General features: G+C 46.4%; 1 protein-coding gene and 1 long non-coding RNA gene across 6 annotated transcripts; one reads left to right on the plus strand and one right to left on the minus strand.

The window, feature by feature from the left end:
- Positions 1 to 4,310: 4,310 nt before the first annotated feature.
- LOC119871210 lies at positions 4,311 to 6,671 on the minus strand. Of its 2 annotated transcripts, none has more exons than XR_005357090.1 (3): positions 6,482 to 6,671; positions 6,020 to 6,229; positions 4,311 to 4,370 (listed from the first exon to the last, which is right to left on the minus strand). It is a non-coding gene; the product is annotated as an uncharacterized LOC119871210 (long non-coding RNA). The 2 variants fall into 2 exon arrangements; XR_005357089.1 differs by lacking the exon at positions 4,311 to 4,370 and adding an exon at positions 5,433 to 6,019 and having other exon boundaries at positions 6,129 to 6,353; positions 6,482 to 6,669.
- A 53-nt stretch (positions 6,672 to 6,724) lies between these two features.
- Positions 6,725 to 27,244, plus strand: ZSCAN2 (zinc finger and SCAN domain containing 2). 4 transcript variants are annotated; one of them, XM_038532902.1, is made up of 4 exons: positions 6,725 to 6,873; positions 9,289 to 9,798; positions 20,994 to 21,124; positions 24,530 to 24,664. In XM_038532902.1, the coding sequence occupies exons 2-3, from the start codon at positions 9,396 to 9,398 to the stop codon at positions 21,095 to 21,097; spliced, it is 507 nt and encodes a 168-aa protein (XP_038388830.1). In that variant the 5' UTR covers positions 6,725 to 6,873; positions 9,289 to 9,395; the 3' UTR covers positions 21,098 to 21,124; positions 24,530 to 24,664. The 4 variants fall into 4 exon arrangements, with proteins under 4 accessions (XP_038388830.1, XP_038388827.1, XP_038388828.1 ...); XM_038532899.1 differs by lacking the exon at positions 20,994 to 21,124 and having other exon boundaries at positions 24,530 to 27,244; XM_038532900.1 differs by lacking the exons at positions 6,725 to 6,873; positions 20,994 to 21,124 and adding an exon at positions 7,063 to 7,285 and having other exon boundaries at positions 24,530 to 27,244.
- Positions 27,245 to 27,398: the final 154 nt, after the last annotated feature.

The following is a 27,398-nucleotide window of genomic DNA, read 5'->3' on the forward strand; positions in this document are numbered from 1 at the left end:
CTCAAGGTTTTTTTATTTATTTATTTATTTTTTTGCTCTGTGATCTACTTATTCTTAATCCTTTGCCAATTTCTCTATTGAGTTGTTGGTCTTTCTCAGGCTCAGATGTATACACTCATAGTAAATTAGAAATTAGTCCTTTGTTTGTCACATGTGTTACTAATATTTCCCCCACTTTGTCATGTGACTTCAGTTTTACTCTTTCGTGCTATACAGACATTTTTAATTTTGTGTGTTCAAATTTATTTATTTTTCTTTTTGTGTCTTAATTTTATAACTTAAAAAAAAAGAATTGAAGTTGTGTATGTGCGTGTGTGTGTGTATGTGTGTGTGTGTGAGAGAGAGAGAGAGAGAGAGATAGAGAGAGAGAAGTGACCAAACACACAATGGTAAACTGCCATTAGGGGAAAGCCTATGGCCAAACTGTTCCCTGGGGATGTTTCTAGGTCCCAGGCCAGGTGGCCCAGTCAACTCAGTCGGTGACTTCAATGTTTGTAAGGGAGTTACTTCGGAGCAGCAGTCTGGTTTGACAATTGAGTCAGGGAACTTGTCTTGAAGCCTCTTATGCATGCCAAGTGCCTTGCAAGCTTCTACTGGAAGTCATCAGATTTTTTTTTTTTTCTCTTTCCAATGGTCACCTATTCTAGTGATAATTTTTCTTCCTATGAACTAAGCAGCTTAGAGATTATATATATACCTGACCCTTGAACAATATAGGTTTGAACTGTGCAGGTCCACTTATATGGTGATTTTTTTTTTTTAAGTTAAGCTCTGTGCTCAATGGGGGACTTGAACTCATGACCCAGAGATCAAGAGTTGTATGCTCTACCAACGGAGTCAGCCAGGTGCTCCATATGCGGATTTTTAAAAATAAATACCATACATTACTGTAAATGTACTTTCTCTTATGATTTTTTAAATAATGTTTTCTTTTCTCTTAGTTTACTGTAAGAATATAGTATATAACACGTATAGCATATCAAATGTGTTAATCATCTGTTTCTATTATTAGTAAGACTTCTGGTCAATAGTAGACTGTAGTTAAATTTTTGGGGAGTCTGACGTTCTCAGATTTTCAACTACCGGGGTGGAGGTTGGGGGTGCAAGGTCGGTGCATCTAAGCCCCATATTGCTCAAATGTCAACTGTATACATACAGTATGTGTATAAACAGTGTGTTTGTATGCATGTGTGTATTTACATTTTTTCCTTCCTATCTTTAAATTTTTTAAAAGATTTTATTTATTTGAGAGAGAGAGAGAGAGAGAGAGAGAGAGCAAGAAGGGGGAGGGGCAGAGAGAGAAGCAGACACCCTGTTGAGCAGGGAGCCCCACTCAGGGCTAGATCCCAGGACCTTGAGACCACGACCAGAGCCAAAGGCAGATGCTTTACTGACTGAGCCACCCAGGCACCCCTTCCTATCTTTAAAATTAGTCTTTACTCGTAATAACTTGGGGGAACACTAATGATTCAGTGTTTAAATCCCCTTTAAAACCCATTCTGCCTTGGGTGGCTCAACAGTTGAGTGTCTGCCTTCGTTCGGCCCAGGGCATGGTCCTGGGGTCCCAGGATCAAGTCCTGCATTGGGCTCCCTGAGTGGAGCCTGTTTCTTTCTCTGCCTGTGTCTCTGCCTCTCTCTCTGTGTGTCTCTCACGAACAAATAAATAGAATCTTAAAAAAAAAAAACAACACTCTGTCTCAAGCCATTCTACCACTCATGCTTCTGTGTTTGACAAGCATCAGTCTATACTAGGCCACTTCCTAAGTTATTCTGTCCAGCCGAGAGCACCCTTGTGTCTTCTGAGAAATGTTCTTGACTAGAACAGTTCAGAACAGGGCATGGGAACTGGCTGGAGACTGTAAAGCCAGCCATTCTCTTCCTTCTTAGCACAAGAGCTAGAGAAACCCAGGCCAGCACAGAACAACTCAGAATGAAAAAAAACCAGCATCCCAGGAAGAGAAAGACAAGGACCAAACCCTACCACCACTACCACACACACCCTAACTACAAACTATTCGTAAAAAAAAAAAAAAAAAAAAAGGAAAACTACAGGCAGGCCTTGGGAGGGGTGATAATGTCCATTCTAAAAGGGAAAAAAAATCCTGCTCTAGCTCTTCTTTTTACATGGGCACTTGTCATGTGATACTTGACAATTGTTCAGTGATACTTCTTGGACTGAATTTTACCCCTCCCACTTGAAAATAAATGCTTCCCTGATCTCATTCCCTGGTTTCTCTTTCCCCCTTGGCATTCCTACTATGAAGAATTTTTTTTTTTCTTCCTTTTAGGTCAGTCTTATAGCATCCTACAACACTGTTCATTTAATAATCTTTTCCCAATCCCATTTAGTGGTCCTGCTTCTGTGGCATAATTAGCAAAAATGCAATGCCCATGCTTCATACAAAGACACATTCCTCGACATCCATGACAGGGTAGATTAAGCAGTGGTGAGGGTCTTTCTGTATCCTCAGGGCCCGAAGTCCCCTCTGCCTCTATGCCTGAGCCTGCTCAGAGGTCACTGGCCCCGATCCTGACCAAGTATTATTATGAAAAGCACATTCTACCCATCTCCAGCCTTATCACCTCATCAATTCTAGTTGACCTGGGAGCTCCCCAAAAGCCTTAGATTGAGCATTCCCTGGGGCAAGGTCTCTTCTTGCTCAGCATCTAAAAATAAGTAGTGACACCGGTACCTTCTGCTGTTCAGTTTCTCCTAGTAACCCTTCAGTCTCTGGAGAGGAGAACCTGCCTTTGTGTAGGGTATTCATAAGGAAAACTCAGAGCCAGATCCAATTCCCTCTCACCCTGGTGGGCTCAGGGAGTGGGCATGGGACAGACTCAGCCAACCACATGTGCTTTCCCTGGTCTTAGAACATTGAAAGGAAGGCAGGCTAACAGAGGTGGCTGTAGGGTCACAAGGGGACACAGAGTGGTCACACTAGCCTGTTTCTGCTAAGAGACTGTTGTGATTCTTGGGGCCTAACTTATCCGGTTTCTTGGTTCTCAACTGTTCTTCATTAAGCCTGATTCTTTCCCATTTACACTGTGAGTTCCCTAACATTCTTTCAATAAGTCCCTTTTACTTAGCCAGACTAGTTTTCAGAAGTTTTTTTTTTTTTTAAAGATTTTATTTGTTTACTCATGAGAGACACAAAGAGAGAGAGAGAGGCAGGGACACAGGCAGAGGGAGAAGCAGGCTCCATGCAGGAAGCCCAATGAGGGACTCGATCTTGGTACTCCAGGATCACGCCCGGTGCTAAACTGCTGAGCCACCCAGGCTGCCTGGTTTTTTTTTGTTTGTTTGTTTTTTTAAGATTTTATTTATTTCTTTATCTGACAGAGAGACAGAGAAAGAGAGAGAGAGAGAGAGAGAGAGCATGTGCACATACAAGTAGGCAGAGCGACAGGGAGAAGCAGACTTCCCGAGGAACAGTGAGCCTAACATGGGACTTGATCCCAGGACCCTGAGAACATGACCTGAGCTGAAGGCAGATGCTTAACCAACTGAGCCATCCAAGGGCCCCAAATGTGAATTGCTTTTTATCTAAACCTGGGACAGTTGACATTGGCTAGGATCAACTCAGGCACAGAGAAGAGATGGCGGATTCCAGGATTCTCTTGTGACAAGACCGTGCCAGTTTCTTGTGGTCAAGGGTTGGCTTGTGATAGGAGCAGAGGTAAATGCATTCTTTGGCTGCTAGACAGTTTCAGCAGTGAACCCCTCAGCCCCCCACTCCCAAACAAACCTTTTCCCATTTGTGTACATTCCCATTCCTAGTAAGGATGGAAATGTGGAAAGACCAATCTTTGTAATACGAGATCATCCCTGAGAATTATCATCCTCAATGTTTTGCGCATCTGGCTCTCTAGGACCGCTGTCCAGGGGAGTGGCCACTAGGAGTTCTGCATCCAGGCAGGTAGTGCCAACTTCTCAAGCTGGCCTGGAGGTGGTGCTATTTGCATGTGGTCACTTTAGGCCAATAAATTAGTATGCTGCTGAGGAGGTAATACTCCACAGCTGAAGCTCACCTTGCATCTTTACACTTGGACTGATTAAAGGGATTCATTAGTGAAAAACAAGTGAAACTGAAATAATCTTTGGAATGGTGCAGAGAACTTTCTAAGAATGACACAAAACTCAGAAGCTATAAAAAGACAAGACAGACAACATAAACATTTTTTTTTTTTTTAATTTATGATAGTCACAGAGAGAGAGAAAGAGGCAGAGACATAGGCAGAGGGAGAAGCAGGCTCCATGCACCGGGAGCCCGATGTGGGATTTGATCCCAGGTCTCCAGGATCGCGCCTTGGGCCAACGACAGGCGTCAAACCGCTGCGCCACCCAGGGATCCCCAACATAAACATTTGTGCTAAAAAAAAAACAGAAAGAGAAAATCCAGCAAACTGAGAAATAGCAACTTCTGTGACAAAGAAACCATTTTCTTTCTTACAAAAAAAAAAAAAAAGATTTTATTTATTTATTCATGAGAGACACAGAGAGAGAGAGAGAGGCAGAGACACAGGCAGAGGGAGAAGCAGGCTCCATGCAGGGAGCTGGATGCGGGACACAATCCTGGGATCTCGAGACCAGGACCTGAGCAGAAGGTAGGCACTCAATCGCTGAGCCACCCAGGCACCACTCCCCCCCCCCATTTTCTTAATACACTAAGAACTCTTGCAAATAACTTTGATTAAAACATGAAAAGAGGGTATTATGCTGAGTGAAATAAGTCAATCGGAGAAGGACAAACATTATATGGTCTCATTCATTTGGGGAATATGAATAATAGTGAAAGGGAAAAGAAGGGAAGGGTTAGAGAAGAAATGGGTAGGAAATATCAGAAAGGGAGACAGAACATGAAGACTCCTAACTCTGGGAAACGAACGAGGGGTGGTGGAAAGGGAGGAGGGTGGGGGGTGGGGGTGAATGGGTGACGGGCACTGAGGGGGGCATTTGATGGGATGAGCACTGGGTGTTATTCTGTATGTTGGCAAATTGAACACCAATAAAAAATAAATTTATTATTAAAAAAAAAACATGAAAGGAGGGACGCCTGGGTGGCTCAGCAGTTTAGTGCCTGCCTTCAGCCCAGGACGTGATCCTGGAGTCCCGGGATCAAGTCCCACATAGGGGTCTCTGCATGGAGCCTGCTTCTTCCTCTGCCTGTGTCTCTGCCTCTCTCTTTCTCTGTGTCTCTCATGAATAAATAAATAAAATCTTTAAAAAAAAAACATGAAAAGAGGAATGCATGGGTGGCTCAGCGGTTGAGCATCTGCCTTTGGCTCAGGGCGTGATCCTGGGGTCCTGGGATCCAGTCCTGTATCGGGGCTCCCTACATGGAGCCTGCTTCTCCCTCTGCCTGTGTCTCTGCCTCTTTCTCTGTATCTCATGAACAAATAAATAAATTCTTAAAAAAAAAAACATGAAAAGAAGTATAAGAATGAAATCTTGTCATCTGCAACAACATGGATGGAGCCAGGGGGTATTATGCTAATCGAAGTTAAGTCCATCAGAGAAAAGCTTATGATCTTACTTAAACGTGGAGTTTAAGAAACAAAACAAAAAGAAAAGACAAATCAAAAGCAGACTCTTAGCTAGAGAGAACCAACTGCGGTTATCAGGGGGGAGGTGAGTAGGAAGGTGGGTGAAGTCGCTGATGAGCACTGGGTGTGGTATGGAAGTGTTAATCACTATATTGTACACCTCAAACATAACACCGTATGTAAACCATACTGGACCAAAAGAAAACAAATCAACCAACAAAGACATAGGAAGATACGAACAATCAGTTCACAGAAAAGGAGATTAAAATCACCCATTTCTCAGATACTCATAAAATTTTCATGAATATGAAATGTAATATAAATTAAAAATTAAAACAACAAATGCAGTCGTTTGCTTGCGCGCCTCCGATGATTGTTGTGCATGAACATTCACAGTTTTTCTATCTCAGACCACCAAGAGCGTGTTTCTCTTCATCCTCAGATCTTCCCCTTAGGTTTCCAGAGGGGTTCTCACCTGTTGTCAGACAGGGTTGGGGCAGCTGCTTCTTCGAGGGCACCAACCTCGGGAAGGACAGAGGCGGGTCTCCCACTCTCGCCTCCCAGTCCTGGGAACCAGGACTCACCCGGAGACGTGGAACAGGTGTGCTGGGAGCGGCGTCCGCGCCCAGGGAGGCGCGCATGGGGCAGGCTCCAAGAAGACCAGGGGGACGAAAGAATGGGAGTTCTTTCGAGACAGAAGAGGCGAGACTGGGCTCGTCTCCAGCAGCAGGACCGCCTCCAGCAGCAGGAACACCACGTCAGGAAACAAAGGGGTGTACCAGGGACAGGTGCAAGCGAGGACCTGCAGGCTGGGGGGGTGGGGGGGTAGGGAGGGGCTTGCCGGGCTCTTGCAGCGGGGTGGGAGCCCCCCCCCACTCAACTTTCACTTTCCGTAGGCAAATACACGGAGACCTCAGGGAAGTGAAATGACCCGTACCAGGTCATAGCTGCAGCCATCCCTGGGGTCCTAAGGGTCAGTCAGTGGATTTCCCCGCTGCCCGCGCTGCCGCACCGCGGGGGCTCTCAGCTCCCAGCCGGGCTTCCAGCCCGCGGGCCGGGCCACCGCTTTGGACTACAACTCCCAGGATCCCCTCGGTCCGGCCTCCCCCGCCCCGCGCCGGGCTGGGGGCCGGATTCACCAATAGGAGAGCAGGGTTTCCAGGGGGCGTTCTCTGCGGCCAATGAGCGCGGCGGGGGGCGGGCTTCTCCCGTCCATTGTTCTCGGTGCCCCTCGGGCTTGAGCCGCGGTGATCCGGAGGGGCCGGGCCGTGCCCAGGGGCGCTTTTGCGCGCGGAGTGGCTGTGGAAGCCCGACCGGGTGTCCCGAGAGGTGAGCTTGGAGACTCGGGCCTGGAGCGGCGCGGGCCGGGGGTTGGGAGTAGCCCGCGGCTAGAGACTAACGGGCCTGGAGCCAGTGCGGGCAGCCCTGCTGGGGGAGGGGCGTCGGGGGAGCTGTCCGCGCCCGCGGGCCGGGGCCCCCTGCTTGACGCGCCGGGTCCGCTCAGGGAACGCGCTCAGACGCTGCTTTCGGGCGGTGAGCTCCCTGCACCCCAGCCGGGGCTGCGGGGTGGGGACTGGTAGCTCGCTGGACGGCGTCCCGCGCAGCTCCTCGTTTTACAGATGGGGAAACTGAGCTCCCGAGGGGGCGTGTCTTGCCCCAGGTCAGCGAATGAGCGGAGCGCGAGCAAATTTCCGGGGCTCGCCGCAGGGCCTCCCCTACCTGGGCATCTTCTGGCCCTTTGGTAAATAGACAGGAGAGCTTCGGTGTTCCCACTAGCTTTGCTTTCTTCTTTTTATTTTCCCTTCCCTGTCTCTCCCCCCTACCCCCATTTATTAAAGGGGGGGGGGTATCTGAGTCTTTAGGATGTGGTAGTGATTTTATAAAAATAAATTTTCATTGCTTTTATAGCCTTGATTTTATTTTATTTTTTGAAAAAGATTTTATTTATTCATGAGAGACAGGCAGAGACATAGGCAGAGGGAGAAGCAGGCTCCTTGTGGGGAGCGTGAAGTGGGACTCGATCCCAGTACCCTGAGATCACAATCTGAGCCAAAGGCAGACGCTCAACTACTGAGCCACCAAAGCGTCCCTATAGTCTTGATTTTAAATAGTAGTTTAAAGGCTGCCAACATTTTGTAGAATTCACGTCCAAGTTTTGTTTTTCCTTGTGTGTAAATTTTTAAACGGATTTGGGATCATACTGTGCCTGGTGTTTTTATAAAGATTATCTCAGATTACTAATGGTTAACAATGCTTGTCAGGATAATTTTAAAAAATATTTGAAACTACATGTGGCAGAATGCATAGATGTTAAATTTCATAGGTATGCTTTGTGCAGCCATCATCAAATCAAGATATAGAACATTTCTAGCACCCCAAAGGCTTCTTTGAGCCCCTACTCAGTCAGTATCCGGCACCCAGAGGTAGCCATTATTAAATCAGCATAGTTTTTTTCTTAAAGATTTTTATTTATTTATTCATGAGAGACAGAGAGGCAGAGACATAGAGGGAGAAGCGGGGTTCTCATAGGGAGCCCGATATGGGATTTGATCCCATATCCCTCAGCATGGTTTTAAATACATTTTACTGTATGGATGTGCCATCATTCATTAACCATTCATTCCTCTGCTGCTGGATTTTTTAAATGCCAATTTTTTTTTTTTTTTTGCAATTGGAAACAATGCTATGGTTTCGTTTCTTTGCAAATAAATTTTCCTTTACAAAGATGGTTTTTTTTTTTTTTTTTTTTTTTTTTTTTTTAAGATTTTGTTTATTGGGATCCCTGTGTGGTGCAGCGGTTTAGTGCCTGCCTTTGGCCCAGGGCGCGATCCTGGAGACCCAGGATAGAATCCCACGTCAGGCTCCCGGTTCATGGAGCCTGCTTCTCCCTCTGCCTGTGTCTCTGCCTCTCTCTCTCTCTCTCTCTCTCTCTGTGACTATCATAAAATTAAAAAAAAAAATTTAAAAAAAAGGATGATGAATATAAAAAAAAAAAAGATTTTGTTTATTCATGAAAGACACAGAGAGGCAGAGACATTGGCAGAGGGAGAAGCAGGCTCCGTGCAAAGAGCCTGAGGCAGGGAGCCTGATGTGGGACTCGATCCCAGGACCCTGGGATCATGACCTGAGCCAAAGGCAGACACTCAACCACTGAGCCACCCAGGTGCCACAAAGATGGTTATTTTTAAAGATAAATTCCTGAAGGGGCCAAGGCTGCATTGAAGAATGTGAATATTTTAAAACTTCATACTCATGTGGTAAGTATGCAGTTTAGATACTGCCTTCCTTCCAGTGAGGCTCAAAGTATCTTGACATCTGATCCTTGCTAATCCTGAAGATATCCCCATAAGATAAGAAGGATAGGTGTTATTATCTGTATCTATTAGATGGTCACTGAGCTTAAGGGACTGAGTTGTGTGTTAGATCAAGGTCACTTATTCTACAGCAAGTCTGAACTGATTTAGGACAGAATAACTCAGTCTTGGGTTCTTAGGAGGGCTTTGAATTTCTGATACCATTCTTTTGGGAAGAAAAGTGCTGTATTTTTTGTACTTGTAATTCTTCTTAACTTCTTTTAATAGAAAGAGGTTTTCAGGAATAAGCCATTTTTCCTTTAAGAGGGACAGGAAACTTCTGTTGATTTGCAGATGTAAGAATCACTTGGTGGCCTGACCTGGGCTGCTGTGAGTTAGATCATTGTGGGGCAGTCTGCTTATTGATGTGGTTCTCTTTCTTATTTCCCAGTCACGTTACTTGTTGACATTTGAGGAGAGAGGTGTCTTCTCAGTGAGTCTGGCCTAGAAGACTGAAGTTCAAGGCTAGAAGCCTGGGTGGTTGCCCCAGGAAGGTGAATGATGGCTGCAGAGGGGCCTAGAGTAACCACTCCCCTGAGCCCCATGGTCCAAGTGCCTCAGGAGGAAGACGAACAGGAGGAGGTCACCACCATGATCCTGGAGGATGATTCTTGGGTGCAGGAAGCTGTACTGCAGGAGGATGGCCCTGAATCGGAGCCCTTTCCCCAGAGTGCTGGCAAGGGTAGCCCCCATGGGGAGGCAGCTGGAGGGCCGCAGGGTGCCCTTGGCCGCCTTCGAGAGCTCTGTCGGCGCTGGCTGAGGCCCGAAGTGCACACTAAGGAACAGATGCTGACTGTGCTACCAAGGGAAATTCAGGCCTGGCTGCAGGAGCATCGTCCCGAAAGCAGTGAGGAGGCTGTAGCCCTGGTGGAAGACTTGACCCAGACCCTTCGGGACGGTGGTAAGATGCTGGACCTCATGGGGAGTGGGTGGGAGCATCCCCCCAAAGTGGAGTAGTGTGGTGTGTGTGGAAGAGGAGAAGGTGGTATCCAGGACGGAGCTGCGGACAGCCCATCCTCCTGCTGCTGGCAACGAGGACATTGTCACTTTAAGTTTTTTTATTTAGTTTTTATTTTATTTAAAAATTTTATTTATTCATGAGAGACGCAGAGAGAGGCAGAGAGACAGGCAGAGGGAGAAGCAGGCTCCCTGCAGGGAGCCCGATGTGGGACTCGATCCCAGGACCCTGGGATCACACCTTGAGCTGAAGGTGGTCTCTCAACTGCTGAGCCACCCAGGTATCCCAACATTGTCACCTGTTAATGTCCTTGTGTGCAGTTCTAGTTCCAGAATTTCGGTATAGGAAAGGCTTACAGGACTATTCTTGGAGCTATATTTGTGTAATAAACATAGTGTTTACTTCTGTGTTTATTTGGAGTGGTTGGAAAGCCGATGGAGGTTATAGGGAGGGGGACTGAAGACTATAAACCACCCCTTGGCACCTTCTGTTGTGCAACCAACATCTAAATATTTGAAGTTCCAGCAATTACAAGAACCAGATAATCCTATTTTTAAAGAGTGATTATTCTTATGAAACAAGTCAATGACGAGTAAACTGGCTAGTAACTAGGAACTAGCTATGGTATAAAGTCATCCTAGGCCCTTTTTTATTTTTTGTTTCTGTTTTTTTTTAGATTTCATTTATTCATGAGAGACCCACAGAGAGAGGCAGATACACAGGTAGAGGGAGAAGCAGGCTCCCTGCAGGGAGCCCAATGTGGGACTCAATCCCAGGCCCATGATCCCAGGATCATGCCTGAGCCAAGGCAGATGCTCAACCGCTAAGCCATCCAGGCATCCCTCATCCTGGGCTCTTTTTTTTTTTTTTTTTTTTAAGATTTTATTTACCCATGAGACACACACACACATGAGAGAGAGAGAGAGAGAGAGAGAAAGAGGCAGAGACACAGGCAGAGGGAGAAGCAGGCTTCACGCAGGGAGCCTGACATGGGACTGGATCCCAGGTCTCCAGGATCACGCCCTGGACTGATGGCGGTGCTAAACTGCTGAGCCACCTGGGCTGCACTCCTAGGCTCTTAAAAGAATAATTTCAGGGACGCCTGGGTGGCTCAGCGGTTAAGTGCCTGCCTTCACCTCAGGGCATGATCCTGGAGTCCCGGGATCGAGTCCCACATCAGGCTCCCTGTATGGAGTCTGCTTCTCCCTCTGCCTGTGTCTCTGCCTCTCTCTCTCTCTCTGTCTCTCATGAATAAATAAATAAAATCTTTAAATAAATAAATAATAATTTCAAACTTGAGCTCTTTGCAAGCTTGTCACCGTGTTACTAATACATTCTGGGATCCAGGCATGCCATTTAGCTACTCTGTCTCCATTATGGTCTTCAGCTGGAGACTTCACTCCTTCGATTACCAGATGTTTCCTTCACATCTGCCCGGGTCCCTAGGGCTGCTTCAGGACCCATGGATGATGGCTGCCTTGGCACTGATGAGAACCATAGAAGCTCAGAGAAAGGAGAGGAGAGGGTAGGAGAGGTCAGAGAGAATGTGGAGCTTGAGCAGGAGGTTGTAGGCTGGAGTGGGATTTGGAAAAGTGCAGGGCAGCAGGGAGGGTGTGGCAGCTGGGAAGAAAGTGAGGGGTGGCATGAAGCTCATTGGTTCAGGTGACACTAAGGGAGCCTGGCTGCTTGGGAGTAAAGTGTGTTTTTAGGAAGGGGTAGGATGTAGAGTTTGGGGGAAGGGTGGGTGGGGGCTTGGACTGAATGTCATTGGCCTCAGCAGGTTCTTGAACTAGAGCCCAGGGGGAATGGGAGGAAGTGGAATTTGGCAACAGGATATAGGTTTGATTTGAGTAGGGAGAGGCCAGCGGCAGGAGAACAGGCAGGAAGCCGCCCAGACATTAGGCGTGCAGGCATAGGGGTCAGGCCGTGGCGGGGATAGCAGAAGGAGAGGACACTGGACACATGTAAGGAGAACCAGTAGTAACACTAGCTAGCATTTACAGATCCCTTTCTGGTCCTGGCCTTGTGCCTAGCATCCACTATGCAAAAGTGATGGACACTTTACCATCTTGGGAGGTGAGTGACGTTATCATCACCAGAGAAGTTAAGTGACTCCCTGAAGATCATGCAGTTCATAGGAGGCCCAACCAGGATTTGAACCCATGGGTCTGAGAACCTGGCCCATGTTCTCAAGCATTTTATCACATCTGTGGTGCAAAGTATAGTCCCTAGTGGGGTGTTAGAAAGAGGAGATGCAGACGAGGAGTAAGACGAAGGTGGCTTATTCAAAGGTGTCCAGTGTGGAAGATTCAGAAGAAAAGAGTGGAAAAGAGGTGGTTTGGGAGCAGAGGTTGTGAGCAAGCCCAGGGACTTGAGAGGTAGGAGGAAGCCTGGCTTTTGGAAAAGGGACTGACCTTGTGAGCCCAGCCCTACCCTGGACTCCTCACATGTCCCTCTCACTAGCAGTCCCGGGAGGGGAGTGGGGCTGTCACTCTACAGATGAGGAAATGGAAATTCAGCAAGGTCAAGCCCTTACTCAAGGTCACACACTAGATAGTAAGAGGTGGAGTCGGGATTCAAACTCCAGTCTGTTTGCTTCAACGTGTGTTTGGCAGGTTTTATTTGAAAAAAAAAAAAAAATACCTGGTTTTCTTTGGCCCTGAAAAATAACTTTTGACTTTACTCTTCCTATTAAAACCCCCAAATCCCTTATCCTGTCCTAAAAACTTAGTTCATTTGCCTCCTGATGGATGTGAGAAGCTTGTAATGATCTTTAGGATCTTTAGTCAGATACTGTGGAGAGGCCAGAGGGGTTGAGGGCTGAGGAGTGATCTCTGAAGTGGTTGTATCTTTTTATTTATTTATTTTTTAAGATTAGTTTATTTTAGAGAGAGAGCATGAGAGTAAGCATGAATCTGGGGAGGAGCATAAGGAGAGGGAGTGAGAGTCTGCTCAAGCAGACTCCCAACTGAGCGTGGAGCCCGTGAAGCTCAGTCTCACAATCTGTGAGATCATGACCTGAGCTGAAACCAAGAGTCACGTGCTTAACCAACTGAGCTGCCCAGGCACCACTAGGGTTGTGGATTAATAGGGAAGTAGTGAAGCGGAGGGTCAGGCCTGAGCAGGTGCCGCTGATGTGGTGACAGGTACCCACTGTGACAGCCTTCCCCACCTGGCTTTGCTGTGGGGGTTTTGTGCCTTTTAACACTCCCAGAATGTCCAAGATGGGCTCGTCAGTCCTCTGACTTCAACACTTGAGATCAGCTTTATTGGTCTCCATTCATTTAGCAAAGCCTCCTGACCTTCCCCGTGATGACTCAGAGGAACTCGTGTGCTTGTCTTCATCCCCTCAAACATTTGTTCAACATAAGACAACTTGACCTCTATTCTGTTCATCCACCTTGGGACCTCTGGACAAACTTTTATTCAGCAGTGGACATTTTAATCCCTGTTTGGACAGTGGTTATTTAATATTTGACTAATGGGCACCTCTAGATACTCACATTGAAAGGTTCTTATGATTCCAGTGAAGATGGGATCTGTGCTACTAGTTTAAGTGGTAAAACTCATCCCTCCTTGTGACTATTTCCCAAGGACGTTTCCATCCCCACGTGCAGTCCTCATTCAGAATCTTGTTGTTTCTGCTCTGAACTCTTAAAGCAGTCTGGCCTCTCCCTTACCTGGTGCCCCTGTTCTACTCCTACCTGAACGGTCGGGCACGCTCCTGCATAAAAGTCTGCATGAGTTCCCCAATGTCTCCAGATCAAGTGTGTACTCCTTATTCTGCTCAAAAATGGGGCCTTGTGTGGTCTGGCCTGGACCTGCCCCACAGTGGCCCTTCATCCTCCTACCATTGCCCTGGCTCCATTCAGACTAGACCTTGCTGCTCCTTAAATGTAGCCTATGCTTTCTAGCATCCATCTGTGTGCCTGAATTGAGTTGGAAATCTGATCACCTTTTCCAGAAGCAATTTCCCCCAGTGCTTTGGATTCTCCATGTCCTTTAGCTTTTGGTTATGTACCACCTTGTTTTCTATTTATATGAATAGTTGTCTTATTTCTTCTAGGAACCTTTAAAATCTCAGAAGGCATGGAACCTGTTTTCTTCTCTTCTCTCCTTTTCTTTTCTTTTCTTTTCTTTTCTTTTCTTTTCTTTTCTTTCCCTTTCTTTCTTCTCTCACAGCACTGCACACAGTGGGAACTCAGTAAGTGTGTCTGGCACAAATGAATGAATTTTCCCGCCCACCAGCAGGTGTGGAGAGGCTCCCCTGCTCCATCCATGAAGGAGGCAGATAGATGGCTTCCTCATTCCAGGCTTCTCTGCCTGGAATGGCTTAAGAAAGCCATGCTAAGCTTTGGTTTTAAAACAAAATGGGGTCAAGCCCACACTTGGCAGAAGGCAGCTGGGACACTCCAAATCTGGACAGAGGGGAGAGGCAAGGCTGCAGACCTGGGGGGATGCTCAGGCCAGTGGGCAGCCCAGACAGCTTAGTCCAGCAAAAGAGCACTTACTCTTAGCCTCTGGCATTTTCATCCTTGGAAGTACCATATGAATCCTTTGTTCAGCAAACACAGTGAATACTATCATGTTTATGCTACTAATAAAGATATTTTTAAGTTTAAAAATTCTTTTTAGTAATCTCTACCCACACCATGGGGCTCGAACTCACAACCCTGAGATGGAGAATCAGTCACATGCTTTTCTGACTGAGCTAGCCAGGCGCTCCAAAGATATTTTTAAACAGAGAGAACATGTTTTTGAGGACCAAGTTTTGTGCTATTCCATTTCTCAAACAACAAAGGCTCAAAGGCATCCTTCCTGCCTGGCCCAACTATTAACTAGAAGGTGGCCTTTTTCACCTGATATTATCCATCCAAACTGCAGGAATCATGCGGGAGACCAATAGCATTTACTTGCATGGGACAAGCTTTGACTTTGGAAACCTTGGGGATGGTGAATCCACACCCCCAGGGAGGACATTTGCCTGACAGTCTTTTGTGCCAGGGAGCTGGCCATGGATGTGCACATCAGTGAATAGATGACAGAGAAAATGAACTGGCAAAGGGCCAGAATTGCAAGCCTCAGTAGGATTTCCGTGGTCCTGTGGAGTTCATCTCTCCAACGAGGAGGGTTTTCGGTTGAAGTGAGATTGGCCCCTGGCGGCTGTGTTTTCAGCCTGTGTTTTACAGACCCATTGAAAGACCATTTGTGAAAATCACAGGGTATCTCTCTCACTTGTTATAAAGTCCCAGCATAAAACCCAGAACACCTCCCTTTTTTCTTTTTTTCGGGTGATTTGGTGAACGACAACCTAGATTTGTCCAGGGTACTCCTGAAGATGAAATATTTGTCCTTGTAAGTCATCAGAATGTCTCAAAGTTCAATAGTGGGTGGACAAACCATGCCTCTCAGATTCCTATCTGTAAGCAGCCTGGAGTCTGGGGCCGGAAATCATTTCTCAATTTGCATGGCCCGGTTTTTGGTTCAGAAACTACAATCTCTGTAGAAGTGAGATAGCTTGACCCAGGCCTGTTGTCTAAGTACTCTACCCAGGGCTCATCCACCTGTAAGAAGTAAGCAGAAAGGTAACCTACAGCCTGCAAATCAGGGACTCATGCCACGGTGGCCTTCCCCAGATGCCACACACCAGAGTTGGTTCAACATGCAGAGGAAATGTTCCTCTCCTGACACACAGATTTTATCTCACAGAAGCTCCATCACCCGAAAAAGAAACTGTTGATGTCACAGGGGAGCAAAGGGGAAATTTGGGGGCTCAAAATGGATGAATCCTGGTATATCAATCCTCTGACCATCAGTACAGCATGTGGTCTCCAAACCAGCAGCATCAGCATCATCTGCAAATGTATTTGAAATGAACTTCCTGGGCTGTCCCATCCCAGACCTATTGAACCAGAAACTCAGGGTGGCGCCCAGCACCTCATGGTTTAACAAGCCGTCCAAGTGATCCTGACTTAAGCTCCAGTTAGCAAGCCACTGTGCTAGACCTCTGGTTCTCCAACTCAGCCACATGTTGGAATCACTTGGGGCCCCACTTCCAGGGATTCTGATTTTCTGATTTCATTGGCTTGGGGTGCAGCCCAGGCAGGGAGGTTTTGAAAGCTCCCACATTGTCCTAAGCTGCAGCAGTTTCAAAACCACTGCTTAGAGCCTTACTCTCAGTGTGGTCCATGGACCAACAATACTGGTGTCACCTGGGGCTTATTAGAAAGGCATGCTCAGGGATCCCTGGGTGGCGCAGCGGTTTGGCGCCTGCCTTTGGCCCAGGGCGTGATCCTGGAGACCCGGGATCGAATCCCACATCGGGCTCCCGGTGCATGGAGCCTGCTTCTCCCTCTGCCTGTGTCTCTGCCTCTCTCTCTCTCTCTCTCTCTCTCTCTCTCTCTCTCTGTGTGACTATAATAAATAAATTAAAAAAAAAATAGAAAGGCATGCTCAGTCTCACCTAATCCAAGTGAAGTAGAATCTGCATTTAACAAGCTCTCCAGGTGATTCGTCTGCACTTTGAAGTTTGAGAAGCTCTCCTCTAGCCTACAGAGGAATGGAGGTTACCCACTTCAAACCTACTGTTGTTCAACAGTCAAGCCCAAGAACCATGGCTTACCTCTCCAGGCATCTTTAGCATTTCCTGGCTTTTGGTGAACACAGGCAACAGGTCGCCTATTCTGAGTTTGGTGCCCCAGCCAAATGCTCCCTTCATAACAACAAAGAGCAAATACATAGATTTTTCTTAACAGGACCAGGAATGGAGAGTATTGGTGGGTTGTAAAGGTGTTTGTCTTTTTTAAAGTTATGATTCTCAGCTTCAAAACAAAAATCGCTTTTAATTCACTTAAATATTTGAAACACATACCATTCAGAGCTCTTTAGATGTAACATATAACTCTAAAATGTTTGGCAATCATTCATTTAAACAGATAACAGAGCTCATTGCCCGTTTTGTCAATGGTTAATCTTTCAGGCAGCCAGAGTGGAGGTGGACCAGTGCTCCCAGTCACTCAGGCACCAGCAGGCTCCTGCCAGGCTTGCCAGGGCAGTACTCTGACGGGGAGAGCCCAACTCGGCGAGAAGCTGTGTTAGAAACATCCCTGCATTTTAGGGCAGTGGCTCTGACCATGGTGTTGAGGTCCTAATCAGGTGGGAAGGGCTTTGCCAAAATTTTTGGAGCCTAACCCAGACTAGAGCATTAAAGTCTATGACTGGTTCATTTTTCTAAATAAATTACAGTAAAATCAGGTTTATCTCCCTGTTGATACCAATTTTCCTCACCCTCATCGTGATCTGTTTTCCAGTGTGAGAGAAAGCAGAAGTGTCTTGTCCAGGAAGGGGGACATGCACAGCCCCAGGAGCAGCAGTGGGGAGGTGCTGCACATCTGAGTGTAGAGCCTCTGTCTAGGGCCAGAGAATCCAAGAACTATTGCTTTATTCTGAGCCTTGACTGCGGCTTTTGTTTACTAACCAGAAAAGGCAGAAAGAGGGCCCATGGCCATGCAGCAACCATTCAGTGGATAGTATTTGGACAGTGGTCTCACCGTTCTGAAAAAACTAACACTGGATCCTTAATTCATAACTTACACAGTAATAGATTTCTGTCTTACAGGTGACACAAAAATAAATTTTAGATGGATTATAGATCTCTATAAAAGACTGGAATAATGTAGGAGAATATTTTTATCATCTTTTGGTGAACAACCTCTTATACAAGACAGCCATCTTCAAAGCTGGACGGGACTCAGGAAAACAAAAAGACATTTGTATAAAAACAGTACCATGAACAGAGTTAAAAGACAATATACCAACTGGAAGGCAATTTTTGCAACGAAGTCTGCAGTACAGCAGATAAGAGTCAAAGACTCTTGATCTAGGGGTGCCTGAGTGGCTCAACTACTTGAGCATCCAGCTCTTGACTTTGGCTTGGGTCATGATCTCAGGGTCCTGGGATTGAGCCCTGTGTCGGGCTCCCTGCTCAGTGGGGAGTCTGCTTCTGCCCCTCCCTCTGCTTCCTGCTCCTGCTCGTGCATGTGCACACACATTCTCTCTCTCTAAAATAAGTAAATCTTAAAAAAACAACAAAAAGAACAAAAAGCTCTTGATCTGTAAGAGCTGCTGTAATCCATAGAAAAGTCAATGCAGTGGAATGAAAGGTCAGAGATATGAGTAGGCAATTTAGAAATGAAGAAAAGTAAATTATAACTTTATGAAACCATATGTTCAGCTTTGATTGGGGAAGTACTCATTACAACAAGATATTATTCTTTTCCCTATTGTACCATCAGAAGTTTAATAACGTTTCTGAGAATTCTCTGCCTTGCTGAGCATTTATTTAATCTTCTAAACTAATTTCAGAATTAGTAGGTAATGCCACCTATTTTAAATTTGATAGAATACATAAAACTATGAATCATATTCTCTTTATGGTGTGATAAAATTTACATAACAAAATTTGCCATTTTAACCATTTTTTTTTCATTTTAACCATTTTTGTTGTATTTCACAGACATTAAATATATTCATATTGCTATACAACCATCACCATCATCCATCTTCAGAACCTTTTCCTTTTCTCAAACTGAAATTCTATGCCCAGGAAACAACTCTCCATTCCTCCCTCCCTCCCCAGCAGCACCTGGCACCCAACATTCTAATTTCTATCACTATGATAAATTTGCCTGCTTTTGGTACCTCATAGTAATCATATGATATTTATCCTTTTGTGTCTGGTTTATTATTTAACTTCACACAATGTCCTCAAGATTCATCCATGTAGAAGCATGGGTCAGAATTTCATTTCTTTTCAAGGCTGAATAATACTCCATTCATTCCTTGATGGACCTTTGGGTTTTCAGCACTTGGTTATTACAAGTAATGCAAGAACGTGGGTATACAAACACCTGTTTCAGTCCTTGCTTTCAGTTCTTTTGGATGTATACCCAGATGAGGAATTATTAGATCATATGGTAATTCTATGTTTAATTTTTTGAGGAGCCACCACACTGTTTTCCACATTGACTGCACCATTTTACATTCCAGCAGTGCACAAGGGGAGAATCATATATTCATTTTTTAAAGATTTATTCATTTGCTTTTAGAGCAAGAGCATGTGCAAGGTGGGGAGGGGCAGAGGAGAGAGAGACAGAATCTTAAGCAGACTCTTTACTGAGCTTGGAGCCTGAACAGGGCTCAATCCTAAGACACTGAGATCATGACCCTAATCAAAACCAAGAGTCAGATGCCCAACTGACTGAGCCACCAAGGCACCCTAAGAATGATATATTCTGTTCAGTTTGTCTCAGGGACTCATTTTTTTAAAAAAAAGATTTAATTATTTTATTTTAATTTTTTAATTTTTATTTATTTATGATAGTCACACACAGAGAGAGAGAGAGGCAGAGACATAGGCAGAGGGAGAAGCAGGCTCCATGCACCGGGAGCCCGACATGGGACTCGATCCCGGGTCTCCAGGATCGTGCCCCAGGCCAAAGGCAGGTGCTAAACCGCTGCACCACCCACAGATCCCAAGATTTAATTATTTTAGAGAGAGAGAAAGAATCTCAAGCAGACTCCACACTGAGCAGGGAGCCCAACACAGTGCTCAATCCCAGGACCCTAGGATCATGATCTGAGCCGAAGGCAGACGCTTAACCGACTCAGCCCTGAGGCATCCCTAAATTTTTGTTTTTGTTTTTAGTTGTCTCTGTACCCAACGTGGGGCTCAAATTCATGACTCCAGGATCAAGAGTTGCATGCTCTACCCATTAAGCCAGGCAGGCGCTCTTTATTTTTGCACTGTTTATTTTTGCACTGGTAAGGACACACTTCAGGTGCATGATTTGCCAATTTTAAATAGTATGCCTTGAACTCCCAGGTTTAGGGAGGCAATCCAGATGAGGCAGTCAGTCAATGAATATGTCCTCTTTCCCACCTTCTCTCAACCCCAGTTTTGGCTAGAGACATTTCTATGTTGCTCTGTGGCCTCTACATTCTCTTCTCATTGTAATGGCCACAGTAATTTGAGACTTCATTCTGGAGTCCCACGTGTCAGGTGTTTGTCCTCAGCCTGTTTGCCCTGAGTTCCCCTCATTTTGGTTGACCAAAGCTCACCTCCTATTTAATTTTCTCTAAGAAGGACTCAGAGGAACCACATTCTGCGAATTTGTGCATATTCAAAGCTGTTTGCCTGCAAACATGATACTTGAAGGACAGTTTCATGAGCACAGAATCCTGGGCATCCCCTTTCTTTCCCTGTCTGCCTTGTGTCTGCAGGCATTGTCCCTGTAGAGCAGTCTGAGCCCAGCTGGTTCTCTTCCCCCATGGGAGTGATCTGAGCCTTTTGCCTTGCCATCCCTGTGCCCGTCGTTAGCCACTCAGTGTCAGTTTTCCTGACATAGTGCACCTGTCCAGGGTCCTGGCAGCTTTTTGCTTTCAGTGTTTGTTCTGTTCTTTGGTTTTGTTCCCCCGTTTGAGAACTCCCAGTTATGTGTGCATGGCCTCTCCTTTCATCTGACCTCTCTGTCCTTCTTGTTAATCCCTTTGTCCTCTTTGTTCCCTTCCTTTAACTGCTCTGCTCATCTCAGCTCTCTTTTCCCCTTGCTGGGCTTGCCAGCATGCCTGTTCTCCTTTTGCACTTCCTCTCAGCCTGTCCTCTGTCTACAGATTTCCTCTGCTGTCCCGAGTCCTGCCAGCTCCACTCCATCTCTTCCTGCTGTCTCACTGTCTCTTCCTTGACTTTTACTGAGTGGTCTTCCTTCCTAGAGGCAGTTGCTTCATTTAAGTTTTTTCTTCTTTTTCTTTTCTTTTCTTTTTTTTTTTCTTAACAGAGAACGTGCGTGTGCATGGGGCGGGGCAGGGGGGCGGCAGAGGGAGAGCGAGAGAGAGAGAATCTCAAGCAGACTCCTGGCTGAGTGTGGATCCCAAGGCGGGGCTCAATCTCACTACCCTGAAATCATGACCTGAGCTCAAAACCAAGAGTTGGATGCTTAAGTGACTGAGCCTTGCGGGCACCCTTTGTTTAAATTTTTTTTTTAATGCATGAAAAATGTCACTTTCTTAGTCATAATTGCCATGATTAATACATGATTAATATGTGAGGGTGAAAGGCTCTCTCCTTCTCTGCTTTACAGAAGCAGAAAGCTTCCTGCAGTATATAGGTCATCTGGGTGATTCTGGTTGTAGCTTCACCTCCTGTGCTTCTCTGAACCAAAGAAGCCAGCCCTGCTTGCCCTAGTTCCCAGGTGCACTGTTGCTCTTAATGGTGAGTCCCTTACCTCCAGGAAGTGATTTTCTGTCTGAGCTTTTTTATGTCCTTTTTTTTTTTTTTTTTTTTTTTTTAGATTTTATGTATTTATTCATGAGAGAGAGGCAGAGACACAGACAGAGGGAGAAGCAGGCTCCATGCAGGGAGCCTGATGTGGGACTCCATCCCGGGACTCTAGGATCACACCCTGACACGCCCTGAGCCGAAAGCAGACGCCAAACTGCTGAGCCACCCAGGTGTCCCCCCTACCTTTTTTCAAAAAGTAAGCGCCACACCCAGTGTGGAGCCCAATGGGGAAGCTTGAACTTACGAGTCAACTGCTCAGCAGACTGGGCCACCCAGGTGCCCCTCTGCCTGAACTTTTTAGTTGCCCCTCAGTTCCCTGCTGCCCCCCACATGTTGCCTTCCACATTTGTTCTGTTCACTTCCTGCCTCATTGGCCTCAACCATGTCTCTGCTGGTTTTGGAAGGCCTTACATGTGTTTTGATGTCTGCAAGTTAATCTTCCTCCAATCTCACTGCAAATGGAATTTGAGTTTTTGTTTGTTTTCCCTGTTGCTTCTGAGCTCATTCCAGAGCATACCAACCAGTTCTTCTGAGTTTAAGGCAGTGGAAAACCTTATCAGCTAATGTCTCTATTCAGAAGAGAACAATTACTAAAGTTATTTTTTTAAAATGGTTTATTTATTTATTTGAGAGAGAGAAAAGCAAGCTGGGAGGAGAGGCAGAGGGAGAGAAATTCAAGCAGACTCTCTGCTGAGTGCAGATGTGGGGCTCGATCTCATGATGCTGAGATCACGGCCTGAGCCCAAATCAGTAGTCAGGTGCTCAATTGACTGAGCCACCCAGCCGCCCCTACTAAAGTCCTTTTTAAAAATGTTTTTGGTAGTATTAGCTTGTAGAAAATCAATCAGGGCCTCTGCCTGGAGGACCTTGTAGAAGAATGGTTGATAGCAGACCTCTGTGCTAGAAACTTCCAAACCCTGTTGCAGGAAGTTGAGGAAGCGTAGAGCTGCTGGTCCTAGCCATATGGGAGCCTGCTTTGTGCTTTGTGACCTGAGCCAGAAGGGCAGTTCTACAAGCCCACACGTGACCAGCAGCGTATGTGCTAGTGAGCGTGAAATGTAATCATGTGCTTACTTGTAAGCTTAAATACAATTTTATATTGACTAGCAGTATAACTAGGACCCAGGTTCTGCCTGAGGGCCTGTCACATTTTATCATGTGCACATATGGAAATTTGCCTTAACCTACAGAAATTAATAATCACCGAATTGAGCATCTAACTTTGAAGATTTTTTAAAATTTATTTATGCATGAGAGACATAGAGAGAGAGACGCAGAGACACAGGCAGAGGGAGAAGCAGGCTCCATGCAGGGATCCCGATGTGGGACTCGATCCCGGGTTTCTGGGATCACACCCTGGGCATAAGGTGGTGCTAAACCGCTGAGCCACCGGGGCTGCCCGAGCATCTAACTTTAAATAAACTATTTTGGGGGTGCTTGAAGTGCTCAGTTGGTTAAGTGTCTGCCTTTGATTCAGTCCTGGAATCGAGCTCCACATCAGGCTCCCTGCTCGTGCGGAGCCTGCTTCTCCCTCTCCCTCTGCTTCTACCTGCCCTGCTTGGGCTCTCTCCCTCTCTGAGTCAAATGGATGAATAAAATCTTTTAAAAAGAAAAAAAAAAAAGAAACTATTTCTTAGCTTCAATAATGGGAATATCACTAGGACCTCATGTCATTATTTTACTAATTGTCTTCCCTGTTTTGGATGGATCTGCTTTCTCTGGAGGTCTGATGTTAAGTGTTAGAAATAATCAGCTATCCTCCTTATCAATAAATCATTGATTTATTTCTGTACACCCTCTAGAATTCCAAAAAAGAATTGAAGACAACTTATAGAAACAGAGCACAAGGGTTCTCACTTCGGCAACACATATACTAAAATTGTAACAATAATAACAAAAAAGGAGGGAGAGAGGGAAGGAAGGAAACACAAGGAAATTATATAAAAAAAGGAAATAGTGGGAGGTAAAAATGAAAGAACACAGGTTGTGGGCTGCACAAACATGCAGTATTCTCTCTCTGAGCATTTGGCTCCAAGCTTCCGGGCAGGCAAGGCAGAGAGGGAGCCATGACCAGAGGCAAAAGGCAAACACACATCAGTTGCTCAGAAGAGCAGTTCTCTTGGGAATTTCAGTTAGAGGGAAATTTCCTTCTCGTTCATAAGAGGACATTGTGTGGCATAAATAGTGTCACCAACAACTTCCTGGCAGCATTAACATTCCTGACAGTCAAAAAAAAAAAAAAATTTCTAATGACACTTATCAGACTGTTCCTGACTGTTGGCCAGAGCCGTTAAATCAACATACCACTCAGTTCTGCAGTGAGGTCCAGGTTCATGGCTCTCCACTGCTCTGGCTCAATCCTGGGATAGACTTCAGAGTCTCTCAGTGAAGGAAGAGTCTCTCAGTGAAGGAAGAGGATGCATTTGTTGTCAGCAGTCCGTCCTCATGATTCCTTTCACCTGAATGTTTGACAAATTTCTGGATGGTATATATTTTTGTACTACCAATGGGAGGTCCATCCGTAAGCTCCTACTGCAGATACATTTTAGGGCTCTTTTAACTGTGTACTTGTTTCCGGTCATCTGTATAGACCCTAGAGTCCTTGTTGCAGGGGCCCTGTCATCTTGTCTGTGTCTTACCTATTATAATCTAATAAGATTATAAATACTAGACATATCATAATGCATGAGGTTACTATATAAGCTCTTTCTGAAAGGAGACTGAGCTTTAGGGAAATTTCTGTGGTCCAGTGAAAAATCCATTCATTCATTCACTAAATGTAATTGCGTACCTGTTACACATCAGGCACAACAGTGAGAATTAGGGGTCATTGTGTACCCTGTTGCCTTCTATTGATTAGGATGTTCCCATTCCCACCTGACTTCATTTCCCAACCAAGAAACAGATACAGACCTAGAACCCAAATCTTTAAGACTTAGAAATTCTGGGTGATTGCCACATGGGTAGGAGGTCTGACAAGTAGATAATCATGTAGAAGGAAATCAACCTGGTTTGAAAAGTTGGAGGATTCTTTAGCCTTTTTTTTTTTTTTTTTTTAAGATTTTATTTATTTATTCATGAGAAACACAGAGAGAGAGAGAGAGGCAGAGGGAGAAGCAGGCTCCCTGCAGGGACTCAATCCTAGGACTCAATTCCAGGACTCCAGAATCACACCCTGAGCTGAAGGCAGACACTTAACCACTGAGCCACCCAGGTGTCCTACCTCTTTATTTTCATTAGAAGTTTAATGTTTTAAATATTTCCTTGGTTTCCTTTCTTTTTCTCATCATTATAGGAAATTCCATATAAATTGTACGTCCTTTTTTACTGTTTCAGATTTCGAGATCCAGAGTGACAATGGGGAGAATTCTAATCAAGATCTATTTGAGGATGCAGAGTCACGGGAGATGTTCTCAGAAATGCCCGAAGGGGAAGGCATCCCGCAGTGCGACTGGGAAAGTGACCGTGAGAGAGACTGTGGCTCCAGGGAGCCCCAGGCAAAGGCCCCATGTGAGGATGCCCGGGAGGTCCCCACCCAGGGCAGGGAGGTCGGGCAGCTCATTGGCCTTCAGGGCACCTACCTGGGTGAGAAGCCCTATGAGTGCCCCCAGTGTGGGAAAACCTTCAGCCGGAAGTCCCACCTGATCACACACGAGCGGACCCACACAGGAGAGAAATACTACAAATGCAACGAATGTGGGAAAAGCTTCAGTGACGGCTCCAACTTCAGTAGACACCAAACCACCCACACAGGAGAGAAACCCTACAAATGCAGGGACTGTGGGAAAAGCTTTAGCCGGAGTGCAAACCTCATCACCCACCAGCGGATCCACACAGGAGAAAAGCCTTTTCAGTGCGCCGAGTGCGGAAAGAGTTTCAGCAGGAGCCCCAACCTCATTGCTCACCAGCGAACCCACACAGGGGAGAAGCCCTACTCATGCCCTGAGTGTGGGAAGAGTTTTGGCAACCGGTCCAGCCTTAACACGCACCAGGGCATCCACACGGGTGAGAAGCCGTATGAGTGTAAGGAGTGTGGTGAGAGCTTCAGCTACAACTCCAATCTGATACGGCACCAGAGGATCCACACAGGGGAGAAGCCATACGAGTGCCCTGACTGCAGGCAGAGGTTCAGCCAGAGCTCAGCACTCATCACGCACCGGAGGACACACACCGGGGAGAAGCCCTACCAGTGTGCGGAGTGCGGCAAGAGCTTCAGCCGCAGCTCCAACCTGGCCACGCACAGGAGGACGCATCTGGTGGAAAAGCCCTATAAGTGCGGCGAGTGCGGCAAGAGCTTCAGCCAGAGCTCCAGCTTGATCGCCCACCAGGGGGCGCACACTGGTGAAAAGCCGTATGAGTGCCTGACTTGCGGGGAGAGCTTCAGCTGGAGCTCCAACCTCGTCAAGCACCAGCGAGTGCACACCGGCGAGAAGCCCTACCAGTGTGGGGAGTGTGGCAAGAGCTTCAGCCAGCGCTCCCAGCTCGTGGTGCACCAGCGCACCCACACGGGCGAGAAGCCCTATGAGTGTCTCATGTGCGGCAAGAGCTTTAGCCGGGGCTCCATCTTGGTCATGCACCAGCGTGCCCACTTGGGGGACAAGCCATACCGGTGCCCCGAGTGCGGGAAGGGCTTCAGCTGGAATTCTGTTCTCATCATCCACCAGCGTATCCACACGGGGGAAAAGCCCTACAAGTGCCCCGAGTGTGGCAAGGGCTTCAGCAATAGCTCCAACTTCATTACCCACCAGAGGACTCACATGAAAGAGAAAGGGTACTGAGCTGGCAGAGAGGCATAATGAGGGCTGCCCCCCAATACTGGCATCCCTTTAGGAGAGCCATTCCTCCTAAGTGGTCTTTGGGGACTTCTGCCAGAATCTCACCCTTGCTCATCCTCATCTCTACCATGTTGCCATCTTTGTGTTCAGAGTCAAACCCCCAGAACAGAGCACAGGAAGGGATGGTCAGAAGTTGTGTCTTTTTCCTGTTTCATTGCACGACCCACGATGGACTTCCTCTCTCCTGATCCTCTGTGTCTGTTTCCTCTTTGGTAGAGGAGGGTGAGTGTGTGGGCCACACACACGGGCCACAGGCTCAGAAATACTGGAAACCGGTAGGTGTGGTCTGGTTATCCTGCTGCCACTTGGTTAGGTTAAGGTGCCTTCACCCCAAGTTGCTGGCATGCCAGAGGGTTGGGTCAGAAGAACCTCTTCCTGGAGTTGTCCTGGGCTTCAATTTCAGGTCACGGTGGATGGGCTTTTCCAATTCTGAGCCATCCATATGAAGGTAAAGCCTTTTTCTATCCATAGAAAGTGTCAGGAACATGTAGGCACGAGGGAGTGTGGCCTAGAATCAATGTCCCAGGAGCTTTTCCATTGGTAAGAGTGGAGCAGGACCCACCAGTGAGGGTATAAACTAAGGAGGTTGACACGTTTGCTTGTGTCTCTGCTTACCATCCTGTGGTAAGTCGGCTGCCAGGGGAATGCACTAGTTTTAGTGGGGTTCTGTTTTTTGAGTGTGAAATTGGGAGCCCCCAGCCACCTACCCCTGGCGGACAGTGGTTTCTGTCTCTTCGAGGGTGAAACAGTCTTGCTCTCTTAGGGTGGGCTTGTGTCTTCACCCTCATGGATACATAGCCCCTGAATCATCTCTATGCACTTGTCATTCCTCTGTTCTTCTGTTTTTGTTTTTGTTTTTTGTATGTGCAAAGCTGGAATTTGTCTGATAGGTTTTATATACGTATATATTTTTAAGGAAGTGTTGATTTTGAGGACACATCATCTGTCCTCTGGAGAGATCTGGGCTTGAATCAGTTGTTGTCCTGAAGGTGTCGATCTTGGGATGCTACCAGGGCTTTGTTCTTGGGTCCTTGAAACCATAAAGACCAGGGGGTGATAGCAGGGCAAGGGGTTTGTTATAAGGAAGAGGAGAGCAGATCAGGTGTTTCTGGGAAATATGAAACCATCTCCTCCAGTGCATGGAGCCTATGCTCACAATGGGCCTTGGTTCTTATAGAATGCTCAATGTTTCCTAATAAAATAGAGTCCCATTCTTTTCCTGTGTCTGCCTTTTAATGTGAACTTGACTATTAGCAAACCCACACCTCATTTCCTACCCACTCACCTTCTGCCCTAGGCCGAAAGTGGTTCAAGACCTTCAGGGAGTAAAAATCAGTGGTTTCAAAAAACACACCTTTGGGTGAACCGAG

This window comes from Canis lupus, chromosome 3, assembly GCF_011100685.1.
Source record: "Canis lupus familiaris isolate Mischka breed German Shepherd chromosome 3, alternate assembly UU_Cfam_GSD_1.0, whole genome shotgun sequence".
Classification (NCBI taxonomy): Eukaryota; Metazoa; Chordata; class Mammalia; order Carnivora; family Canidae; genus Canis; species Canis lupus.

Coding starts and splice junctions, on each gene's coding strand:
- ZSCAN2 (XM_038532899.1), top strand. CDS start 9,396: ATGATGGCTGCAGAGGGGCCTAGAGTAACCACTCCCCTGAGCCCCATG. Junction 9,799..24,529: donor CCAGACCCTTCGGGACGGTG/GTAAGATGCTGG, acceptor TTACTGTTTCAG/ATTTCGAGATCCAGAGTGAC.